Source organism: Equus quagga, chromosome 3 (genome assembly GCF_021613505.1).
Source record: "Equus quagga isolate Etosha38 chromosome 3, UCLA_HA_Equagga_1.0, whole genome shotgun sequence".
Classification (NCBI taxonomy): domain Eukaryota; kingdom Metazoa; phylum Chordata; class Mammalia; order Perissodactyla; family Equidae; genus Equus; species Equus quagga.
Genome location: NC_060269.1, coordinates 112347989 through 112360132, shown reverse-complemented (window position 1 = coordinate 112360132; position 12144 = coordinate 112347989). Strand labels below are relative to the sequence as shown.

Sequence of the window (12144 nt, the reverse complement as noted above, 5' to 3'; positions counted from 1 at the left end):
CCGCGGCTGCGGTGACCGCGGGGGTGCTCTACGCCGCGTGGACCTACGTCTCGGCCCTGCGCCCCCCGCGGGGGCCCCACCTGCCGGGACCCAGGGCCGCAGCTCCAGCGCGCGGGCGCGCGAGGGGAGGGAAGGAAACAGGCGGTGGGGATGGAGAGGGCGAAAGAGAAGAAGAGAGAGAAGGGAAAGGAGCCGGAGAAAGAGAAAATGCGGGGAAAAGGAAAGGAAAAGGAGAAAAGGAAGGAGGTGGAGAAGAAGAAAAGTAAGGAAAAAGTAAAGGAGAAAGAGAAGGAAGAGAAAAGGAGTAAAGAGGAAGAAAAGAGGAAAGAGCAGGAGACAGAGAAGGAACAATTTAAGGGAAAAGAAAAGAAAGAGAAGGACAACAACAGCATCTTGACGAAGCCCCCGCTGGAGCCGCGGGTAAGGGACCGGTGCCTCGGACCCTGTCCCCGAGGCCATTGTCGGCGTTCAGGCCCGAGCGCCCGCTCTGTTACGTCGGAGGCCCCGACCCGCGCGGGAGGGAATCGGGTCTTGCTTTCGGGCTTTTTAATCTGTGGATGGAGGGAATGTGCCAAGCTTCGAACGACCCATCACCAGCCCCTTCTCCCCGGCCCTCTGCCCACCCTCACCCCTAACCCTGACCCTGCGTCCCAGCCCTCTCAGGTCTAGTGCTGAGGAAGAAGAGGTCTCAGCTGGTCTCCACGGGGACGCGAGGAAGGGCGCTTTCCGGCCCCGTCTCTGTCCAGCGCTCAGCACTGGCTCAGAACTCCCACAACACGGACCCAGCCCCGAGCCCTCGGCGCACACAGGCTCTCTATTCGAATCCTTTCTGTTGAATAAGTTCTTTGTCGGAAGGTGCAGGCTTCCTGAATTTGCGCAGGATGTGTTTGGGGCCTGTCTGGACTTTTCTCGTGCACCCTGTGATTACTGCTTCCATTGTTTTCAGATCACCACAGCCCAGAAGGGACGGTTACACACGAGCATTGTAGTCACAAAAGGCAAATATCTATGATTCCACTTATATGAGGTACCTAGAGAAATCAAAATAGAGACAAGGAGTAGAAGGGTGGTTGCCAGGGGCTGGGAGAAGGCAGAATGGGGACTTTGCGTTTAATGAGTACAGAGTTTCAGTTTTACAAGATGAAAAGAGTTATGGAGATGGATGGTGGTGATGATTGCACATTATGAATGTATTTAATACCACTGAACTATATTCTTAAAAATGGTTAAGATGGTAAATTTTTAAAAATTATTTTATTGAGGTCATAATGGTTTATAAGATTGTACAATTTCAGGTGTACATTATTATTTATCAGTTTCTGTATAGACTGTGTCATGCTCCCCACCAATAGTCTAATTTTACCCATCACCACACATAAGTGCCCCTTTACCCCTTTCACTGCCCCCCATCCCCACTCCTGGGCCCCCTTCCCCTCTGCTAACCACTATTCTGTTCTCTTTATCCATGTGTTAGTTTATCTTCCACATACGAGTGAAATAAAAATGGTTAAGATAGTAAATTTTATGTTATGTGTCTTTTACCACAATTAAAAAATTGGGAGGGAAAAAAAAAGAAAAACCAGGCATTGTTTGAATTGGCTTAATGGGCTCTGTTTCTCCTGGAGTTCCTGGGCTCAGAGCTGCTTTCTGATTCTAAACAATTTGAATGATTAATGGAGATTTGATCTCTGGTAGAACACAGACTACCTAGAACCCTACATAGTTAAAGGAATAACTTTTGACAAGGAGCAGTGGTGTTCAGAATCACATTCTGTGTCCGAACTCTGGGTTTACAATAATCCCAGCTTTCCTTAAGAGATGATAAGCATGAGGAAGTATGTATTTTAGACTAAAAAATAAGCAAGATGTCATAGCGCATTAGTGACTGCAGAACTTCTAGATAGGGGGCTGGCCCGGTGGCGCAGCGGTTAAGTTCGCACGTTCCACTTCGGCAGCCCAGGGGAATGTTTCCAGGTCCAGATCCTGGGTGCAGACCCATGCACTGCTTGTCAAGCCATGCTGTGGCAGACATATAAAACACATATAAAGTAGAGGAAGATGGGCACGGATGTTAGCTCAGGGCCAGTCTTCCTCAGCAAAAGGAGGAGGATTGCCAGCAGACGTTAGCTCAGGGCTAATCTTCCTCAAAAAAAGAAAAGAAAAGAAAAACACTTGAAAAGAAAATGAATAAATAAGTGTACAAAAAAAAAGAACTAGATAAGATGAGCTTAGGGGCAGTAATGTGGTTGGAAAGGGACTAGGGAATTGTTTTTATTCACAATATTTCATAGGCTCCAAGATGCCATTATTTTAGGCACTATTAAGAAAGAAAAAAAATGTGCCAACCAATATATGACATACCATGGATTGTAAAACCCTCATTTCAGAGATGTTAAACTGTGTGGGAAAAAATGCATCCTGGAATTGATGAGATATGTTGGGGTAGCCTGAGTGGGGCTGTTGGTGGAGATAATAAGAGGGACACAATCCACACCCTGCAGCCATTTCTTGGGGCCACCACTGCTTTACAGATGCAATTTCAAACCACCCAGTGAAGTCTCCTTTGTGCATCAAGTCCCTCCTTTTTACCATCACACTCTCAGAAGGACACTATAACATTTAGATGCAGATGGAAAGCAATGGGGAAGGTGGTGGGAACGGAGTTAGGAAACATCTGTGGAAATACCACTCAATTTAAGAGCTATCAAGAATTCACTCCAAAAACGTAGACTTTTTTCTAGTTCTGTTATTCACTAGACAGTCTTCATAAATCATGCTCTCTATGCAAGTCTCTACCAGACCAGACCTTAAAACACATTACTTTCACATAGATCTTACGATAATAATTCTTTTAAAAGAGGTGGGATAGACATTCCAGTGCTGCTTAGGACCACATTTTACCAGAAATCCAGTCTAAGTCTAATGGCAACATTTAGTGTCCAAGGAGAAATGCTTAAGATTAATGTTTTAAACAGTGCCATTGAAGACATTTACTAGTGTTTTTTGGTTCATGAGAAACCTCTTTAGTAGGCTGTCTGGGAAATAGAATTGAATTCCTGTGAGCAGTCTGGCTGTATTGTTGCTCACTTATTATTACAGTTTACATTAAAGTTTGTGCCCTAAAAGCCACCTTTCTGAGCACTCTGAACTTTCTATTTCTGTCTTCATACCAGCCTGCCCTTCTTGTCCCTCAGTCGCTTGTCATAAAAATTTCTAAGGCTGGTACATTGGGGGAACGCTTCTTTCTAAAGTTTACATCTAGTACAACAGGTTTTAACATCAGGTTTTAAAATAAATGCTCATTTGTGATTGGAACTGGTTTAATAATTTCTATAATCTTAGCCTTTCATTTAACTATGATACTTATATTAAAAAGTATGAGAGGGGGAACCTTGCCCTAAGAGCTTTTAATCTAGTGATCCAATTGGGAAGACAAGACAGATTAATAATACAAGACCTTAGACGCTTACATGCTGAGTGGCGCCATCAATATGTGGACCATCAAGGTGCCAAGACCCCAAACAACAAATCGAATTCTGGTGCAACCCCATGAACACGAACTCAGGAAGCAAAGTGAAGTCTGAAAAATTGGCCCTGTGCTCTATGGCACCTCACATAAATGCTGATATATATAAAGTATTTATTTGACAGATTGACCAGGAGTTGGGGAGTGGAGAGGGAATGTGTAATTAATATCACGTAACTAATGGCTGATTATAAAATACAAACTGATTGGTACAGTTTGTTCTAGACCTATTAAATTACTTGTGAAATTTTGTTTTGGTTTACAGTTCCACAAATATTATTGGGTCCTACCACAGGCAGGCACACTGTCAGGAGGCAGGAAAACAAGGCCCCTGATAGCCTAAGTTTATGGATTTATCTTTTGTTTCACAGGAGAAAAATAAGCAGATCCTAGTGTTGGGCCTGGATGGAGCAGGAAAGACCAGCGTTCTCCACTCTCTAGCTTTCAACAGAGTCCAGCACAGTGTGGCACCCACCCACGGTTTCAACGCAGTGTGCATCAACACTGAAGACAGCCAGATGGAGTTCCTGGAGAGTAAGCCCTCTTCTCATTAGCTACGGGGTAGCCGCGCTTATGTACCTCAAGCCAGACATAACGTTATCAACATTGGGTCCTTGGGAAAAGTAACACTGGGTCAGACTTTCCCAGGCTCTTAGAATTCATGTGTAGATTAATACTGGGGTACACCGTGGGGGAAATCAGTTTCTGCTCTTTGTATTTTCTCCTTTTTGCAGAGGTGGTGATAGAGGGGAGCTGAGGAAGGCTTTTTCGCAGCCTCTCACATAACAGCCTCCCCCCTCCCTTACTATCCCAAATAAACACGCAATCTAAGTGTACAGTGTGCTTCCCTCTCTGCAAATGCAACTACAGACAAGCTCCAAACCTCTTCTTGTAGCCAGATGGCAGGCCAGAAGCCCCTACTCTATAGTCATTCTGGAGTCACCGCCTCTCTAAATATTGCTGTTCCTCAAAGTTGCATCAGATCCTCTTGTCTTCTCTTTACACTTTCTCCTTGGATGATTTCATCCATCTTCTTGGCATTAAATACCATCTATATGCTAAAAACTCCCAGATTTATCTGTCCAGCCCAAACATATCGAAACGTCGCCTGACATTTCTACCTGGTTGTCTAATTGGCCTTTCAAACCTAACATGGGCAAAACAAAATGCTTGAATTATCTCTATGTCTGTTCCTTTCTCTGTAATGCACTGGACAGTAAATGGCTCCTCACCCATCAAGTTGCTGAAGCCAGAAAACTTGGAGTCACCCTTGATTCCTCCTGTATCCCCAACTCCAGTCCACAGTAAAACACTATGAATTTTTCTACCTCTAAAACAGATCTTGAATTCATCTATTACATCCTTTCCCACTGCCCCTATTTGAGTTGGCGCCTCCATCGTCTCTTACTTAGATTACTGCAGTCGCCTTTTTATTTTCGCTTTCACCCAGTTAAGAAGAGAAAATGGTGGGCAGAGAAATTGGTAAACCTTGTAACCAAATCTTTAAGCTAAAAAGCATTATTAAGAATAGAGGTTTCAATTTGCCCGGAAGCTATAGAAGAAATAATAATTTTAACTAAATAGATAGCTAAGAAAATAGTCTCAAAATATAAAAAGTGGAAGGAAAGAGGGATGGAAGGAAAGAAGGAAAAAGAAAAGAACAGAAAGAATTCAACTGGGGGTAGGAATGGACAGTGAGGGATTTCAACATATCTTTGTCAATTATTAAGAGGATCAAGGAGAAAAAAATCAGCAAAGATGCACAAAATTTGAACACAATGAGCCAGTTAAAAATAACAATATAAAATTAGTCAATATAAAAAGGACAATATAAAATAAAGATAGTAAATAATTTAGGCTTTGTGGGCTACATGATCTCTATTGCAGCTATTTAACTCTGCAACTGTAGTGTGAAATCAGCCACAGACAATATGCAAGCAAATTCACCTGTCTGTTCTAATAAAACTTTATTTGCACTGAAATCCAAATGCAATATAATGTTCATGTATCATGAAATGTTACTTTTTTCCCCCAAATATTTAAAATTGTAAAATTCATTCTTTGTGGGCTATACAAAAATAGGCAGTAGGCCAGATTTAGACTGTGGGCCATAGTTTGCCAACCTCTGTCTTAAGAGAAAAATAAAAACTAAATTAAATTCATTGTGTAAATATTATTATCATTACTGAAAAGTTTCTTCTGGGAAGAATCAGCAGAACGAAATCATCCAAAGGCATTTTTTTCTGAGGCAAGTATTCCTGAATGCCCACAGGATCATATTAACTCTTAGTGCAGTATTAAGAGGAGAAATTAGTTATGGGATTTTGACAAAGGAAAAAAATTGTGCAAATGAGGCTAGCCAATGAATTCAGTACATTTAAAACTTATTTTAGGGGCCAGCCCAGTGGCGCAGTGGTTAAGTTCGCACGTTCCACTTTGGCGGCCTGGGGTTCGCTGGTTTGGATCCCGGGTGCGGACATGGCACTGCTTGGCAAGCCATGCTGTGGTAGGTGTCCCACATATAAAGTGGAGGAAGATGGGCAAGGATGTTAGCTCAGGGCCAGTCTTCCTCAGCAAAAAAAGAGGAGGATTGGCATATGTTAGCTCAGGGCTAATCTTCCTCAAAAAAAACCAAACTTATTTTAGAGAAATAGGTGTTTTAACCCACCACCCTCAATGATTTTAATAGCCTATTCCTATTTTTTGAGCTATAACTGATAGACATGGAGTGGCTGCTATGGCCACTATGTATAACAGGATCAGGAGGCATCCGCTGTAGTATTTAGTATCTTTGTGTTCCAGAATGAATGAACCACTTATGGAGGGTAAATATTGCCACCAACCATTTCCCCAGTAACATCTCTCTGGTTGTTCTCAGAATTGGGTACACTCTCACACAGTGGTATTTTATCAGAACACCTGTCCACTGTTCAGAATTATCTACACGTGCCTTTCCTGCCCTCCTCAGTGGACGCTTCTGCGAGCTTTGTGTGTCTTCTTTCCCTCCTGTTCTCTGTAGTTGGCGGCAGCGAACCTTTCCGTTCCTACTGGGAAATGTACCTGTCCAGGGGATTGCTGCTGGTCTTTGTGGTGGATTCAGCAGATCACAACAGATTACCTGAAGCCAAGAAACACCTTCATCAACTAATTGGAACAAACCCAATCCTTCCTCTGGTTGTGTTTGCAAACAAACAGGTAAAAGTCTGTGCAAATAGAAATTGTACTCAATAGTTTTATTATTAGTACAAGAAATAGAAATGTCTACTTTTTTTTTTTAAGATCGGCAACTGAGCTAACAACTGTTGCCAATCTTTTTTTTCCCTTCTTCTTCTCCCCAAAGCCCCCCAGTACATAGTTGTATATTCTAGTTGTAGGTCCTTCTGGTTATGCTATATGGAATGCCGCCTCAGCATGGCTTGATATGTCTGCGCCCAGGATGCAAACCGGTGAAACCCTAGGCTGCCGAAGTGGAGCACGCGAACTTAACCACTCGGCCACGGCACCAGCCCCAGAAATGTCTACTTTTAATAGCTAGATATTCAACAATACGCTGCATATTCAGTTCAATTTATACCTATTAGATCTACTGGATTATCAACTCCTTGAGGGTAGAGATTGTTATTCACCTCTGTGTCCCTTGTAATACCTAAAATACTGCCTTATGCATAGTAGGAATTCAACAAATATGTTAAATTTAATTCAACAAACATTTACTGATTGTCGAATTGATTCCAACAAAGTATTTGAGTGTCTGCCACGTATAAAGAAATAGTTTGTTTCAGATTAATTGGACTGACCTTAATTTACTTCATACATAAGCATTAAAAATATTAAACCTCCGTGGAGAAATTAGAACACTTGTGCAGTGTTAGTGGGAATGTAAAACCATACAGCCGCTGTGGAAAACAGTATGGCAGTTCCTTAAAAAATTAAAAATAGAATTCCCATGAGATCCAGCAATTCCACTTCTGGGTATATACCTCAAAGACTTGAAAGTAGGGACTCAAACAGATATTTGTACACCTATGTTCATAGGAGGATTATTCACAATAGCCAAAAGGCAGAAGTAACCCAAGTGTCCATCCACAGATGAAGGGATAAACAAAATGTGTATAAACATACAATGGGATATTATTCAGCCTTAAAAAGAAGGAAATTCTGATACATGCCACAACACAGATGAACCTTAAGGACATTATGCTAAGTGAAATCAGCCAGCCACAAAAGGACAAATACTGTATGATTCCACTTTTATGAAGTACCTAGAGTAGTAAAATTCATTGAGACAAAAAGTGGAATAGTGCTTGCCAGGGGCTGGGGGAGGAAGAATGGGGAGTTATTGTTTAATGGGTACAGAGTTTCAGTTTTGCAAGATCAAAAGAATTCTGGAGATGAATGGTTGCACAACAATGTGAACGTACTTACTTAACTGCATACTTAAAAATGGTTAAGATAAATTTTATGTGTATCTTACCACAACAAAAAAAGTAAAAGAAAATAAACACCTATAGCATTATACTACCAAAGCCCCTTTCTCAATTGCTAGTGTTGTCAATCATAAGAGAGGTGAATTCCTACCTTCTCTCCCAATACTGCAATGGCTGAACGTTTACGAAAGTAAACTAATTACAAATGATGACCTGAAGTAGGAGCCTATGGTAAAGTCCAGCATAGAAGCTAGTCCAGCAGCTTAGATTATTTTTAAAAGAAAGGATGGAGCTTTAAAAAAAAAAAAGAGCATTTTAAGTAGCACAAACTACAAAGATGTAGAGGATAAGGGTACATATAAGTGAGCTGTATAGTATTCCACTGCATGAATTATCACATTTTAACCATTTTCTTGCTGGGCATTTGGGTTATTTCCAAGTTGTTATTGTTATAAACAGTGCTACAGTGAAGCTTCATATATATGTCTCCTTGTAAATGTGTATCAACATTTCTCTAGTGCATGTACCTAAAAAAGGAATTGCTGGGTTTCGGGTTTGTACAGATTCAATTTTACTAGCTCTTACAAAGTTGCTTCCAAAGATACTGCATCAATTTATTCTTCCACCAGCAGAATATGACAGTTTCTGCAGCATCACATCCTTGTCAATATTTGGTATTGTCAAACTTTTCCATTTTTGCCAATCTGATGGGGCTGAAATTTTATTTTACTATTCTAATTTGCATTTTCTTAACCAGTAGTGAACTTGAATGTCTTTTCAGGTGTTTATTGGTTGTTAGTTTCAAATTAGTTTCATTCTTCATGTACTACAAATCCCTTCACCAGCTTATCATTTTATTCTGCTTATGGTTTCCTTTTTTATACATTTGTTGTTGTTAGATTCGAACTCCTAGTGACCTTGTGTACAGCAGAGTGGAACCCTGCCCAGTCTTTTTGCACCATCCTCTCACCTTCCAGCGCTATATCAGACAAAGCTCTGCTGCTATTTGTAGGGTTTCCCTGGCCAATATTTTTGGAAGTGGGTGGCCAGGTCCTTCTTCCTAGTCTGTCTAGTCTGGAAGCTCCGCTGAAAACCTGTCCACCATGGGTGATCCTGCTGGTATTTGAAATCCTGGTGGCATAGCTTTCAGCAGCACAGCAACACACAGCCACCACAGAATGACAACCAACAGGTGGGTGGTGTTGTTCCCTGACCACCGGGTTCCCTGAAAACAAACCAGAGCCGCGGTGGTGAGAGTGCAGAATCTTTACCACTAGACCACCAGGGCTTTTTGCACATGAGGTTTCCATTTTTAACATTCAAATGTATCAATACTTTCCTTTGTGGTTTGTATGTCTTATCTTCATCAAATTGAATAAACAGAGCCATTTGGTGTCAAATTTATAGCTTTTCCTAGGGCATAATAATGAAAGGTTTGGATATTCTCATTTAAGATTAATGCATCTTTGTTGATCTTCCTTGGCCAAAGTAATTTATGTTTTCAGATTGTTATTATGTAAGAGTTTTTAAAAAGTCTTACTATCTTTATTCTTTCAGTGATGACCTCTTTAAGGCACAATTGTAAGAAAGAAAGAAAAAAAAAAAACCAATAAAACTAAGGCACAATTATGTAAGTGTGGAATAAACCTGGTATTTAGCCCTGATAAGCTTTTATCATTACAAAGAGCCCTTCCTCCCCTCCAACCCTCCTTCTTCTATTTCCTTCCTCTCCAATTCCATCAGGGAATTTATTAACTTCAGACGCTGTCCACATGTTACTGGATCCATTAACACTGCTACAAAAGTCACTGCAGGCTTAGGACTAAATGAATTCAGGTTTCAAAAAGGCAATATATTGGGATGACCAACATCCAAGAAAGTAATCAACTCCAGCCAGAAACTATGTATGGCACATGAGGAAATGTCTCACAGGTTCCCAGTAATGGAATTGGATAGGGTCATACTGGTACATGAAACAAAATGACACAACATTGGATTATTTCCAGAGATTTAAAAGTGATCTCCTAAAACTTAAGGAGAACACTATGAAACAACAACAAAAAGCCAATTACAAATGCAGTTTTAGAAGTGAAAACGATAAAACTTTTGCAAAGGACTGAAAAACTATAACTGAATCCGTGTGTGTATTTAGAAAAGGAAATATCGGAAGCCATTTGCATAAATAATTCTTGATGTATGAGAGGCAAAGAAATATGTTTTGACCTTGCCATTTTGACCTCAAGAAGGTTTTGACCTTGCTGTGCGCATAAGCAAAGGCTCTCTGTCTGCTCATTTGAATCTCTCCTCTCTCTGCCTCTCCCTGTGGGTTTCCCTCCTTTAAGCCTTTGTCATCTCTCCATCTTGTCCTCTTTCTCTCCACCTGTCCCTCCCCTCTTGGCCTCCTTCTCCCACCATTCCATTTTCTAAATCCACTCTCTCCCTGCTTCCTTCTCTATCTAACCTCCACCCCTCAAAGTCTGATCCAAAATTTTTTGTTTCAGTAGAAATAATGGTCACAAAAGAAAACTCACAATGGCAAATGCTATAATCAGTAAAATACAATATGAACAAAAACCAATTAATGAATCAAATTTCTATTGTTAAAGATAAATTAAAAATAATTGATCCATGGGCCTGGCCTGGTGGCGCAGTGGTTAAGTTCACATGTTCCACTTCGGCAGCCCGGGTTTTGCTGGTTCGGATCCCGGGTGCAGACATGGCACCACTTGGCAAGCCATGCTGTGGTAGGTGTCCCACATATAAAGTAGAGGAAGGTGGGCATGGATGTTAGCTCAGGGCCAGTCTTCCTCAGCAAAAAGAGGAGGATTGGCAGCAGTTAGCTCAGAGCTAATCTTCCTCAAAAAAAAAAAAAAAAAATTGGTCCTGTCGAATATAACCTTGGGAAAATAAAAAGGAAAATAGAAAATCAGAAGCAGATTGACTGCACTGTTTAGAAAATTGATTAAGGTATTATATTGGCTTAACTTCATTCCAGAAAATACTTTTTTGGATGATAACTCATAAATGCTGGTATAATTCTGATGAAAATCTTTCTAGTCAAACAACTACTAGGGTCATAACAATGGGGTCACAATATCCTCTGTATTAAAATGGAGATGGGGTCATTGAGAGCAATAAATGAGAGTAATAAATATGTCTTATTCAGAAGGACTGCAAAATAACCCACTTTTTTTTCGTACTCTTTTTCCATTCTGAGTGAAGGATCTTGAAGCCGCCTATCGCATTACAGATATCCATGAAGCTCTGGCATTATCTGAGGTGGGAAACGACAGGAAGGTGTTCTTGTTTGGAACCCAAGTGACTGAGAATGGCTCAGAGATACCCTCCGCCATGCAAGATGCCAGAGACTTAATTGCACACTTGGCTGCAGACATGCAGTGACCCAGCCCAGGCCCACTGTGGGGCTCACAATCCAACTGTCACCAGGGGGCGTTGGCGGCGGCCTAGAAGCCAAAGACTTCCACCTTCAAATAAAAAATAAGCCATTTCCTACTTTCTCAATGCACAGAATATATACAAAGATAATGTTAATTGATTAAGAGCATCTATTTATTTAGATTTTGAACTTGAAAAATATTGGTAAAAACAATGTATTTGGGGGGATTAGGGTTTTTAATCAACAAAATTAAAGTGAACATTAGCGAGCATTCATCCCATCTGTAGTTTTTCAAAGGCATGAGATTTATATTAAAATATTTTAATTTTCTCTTTTCAAGTAAAAACCCCGGTCTCTTTCTTTTAAGTAGATCCGTTTAATACTGTAGGGAAAGAAATACTGAGATAGGGCAATGAGAAAAGTAAGCACTATCAAACCCACACAGAAATATAAATTAGCAGCATTCAGAAAGATTTAGGAAAGGCTTCTCTTCTAGGAGCCTATTATATTGGATGAGGAACATTGTGGGGATTTGTTTTTTAAATTCCTGACATTTTGCTTTTATATGTAGATAAGCTTTCTTCATTAGAAATATTTTGTAAGAGTGGTAACTCTATTTACCTACAGACATGATATAAATGCCACTTTTAACCTTAGTGTCTTGCCTTGATTTTAAAAAAAGGACTTCTAGTTTCCTGTCTGGCATGTAAGAAGTTTGGAAGCTGCCACTTCTTTCCAACAACAAGTAAAAAACTAAACAGACTGAAAAATCAACAGTTCTTCCAGGATTTGCT

General features: G+C 40.6%; 1 protein-coding gene across 1 annotated transcript; it reads left to right on the top strand.

Moving 5' to 3' along the window:
• The first annotated feature begins 150 nt into the window (after positions 1–150).
• ARL9 (ADP ribosylation factor like GTPase 9) lies at positions 151–11690 on the top strand. Its single transcript, XM_046657490.1, has 4 exons — positions 151–420; positions 3898–4060; positions 6546–6721; positions 11176–11690. The coding sequence occupies exons 1-4, from the start codon at positions 151–153 to the stop codon at positions 11353–11355; spliced, it is 789 nt and encodes a 262-aa protein (XP_046513446.1). The 3' UTR covers positions 11356–11690.
• Positions 11691–12144: the final 454 nt, after the last annotated feature.

What these genes read in the sequence shown, in the direction of transcription:
- ARL9 (XM_046657490.1), top strand. Translation starts at nt 151, where the DNA reads ATGGAGAGGGCGAAAGAGAAGAAGAGAGAGAAGGGAAAGGAGCCGGAG. An exon ending in CCAGATGGAGTTCCTGGAGA is followed by an intron (nt 4,061 to 6,545) that starts GTAAGCCCTCTT and finishes TGTTCTCTGTAG; the next exon opens with TTGGCGGCAGCGAACCTTTC. An exon ending in TTGTGTTTGCAAACAAACAG is followed by an intron (nt 6,722 to 11,175) that starts GTAAAAGTCTGT and finishes TTCTGAGTGAAG; the next exon opens with GATCTTGAAGCCGCCTATCG.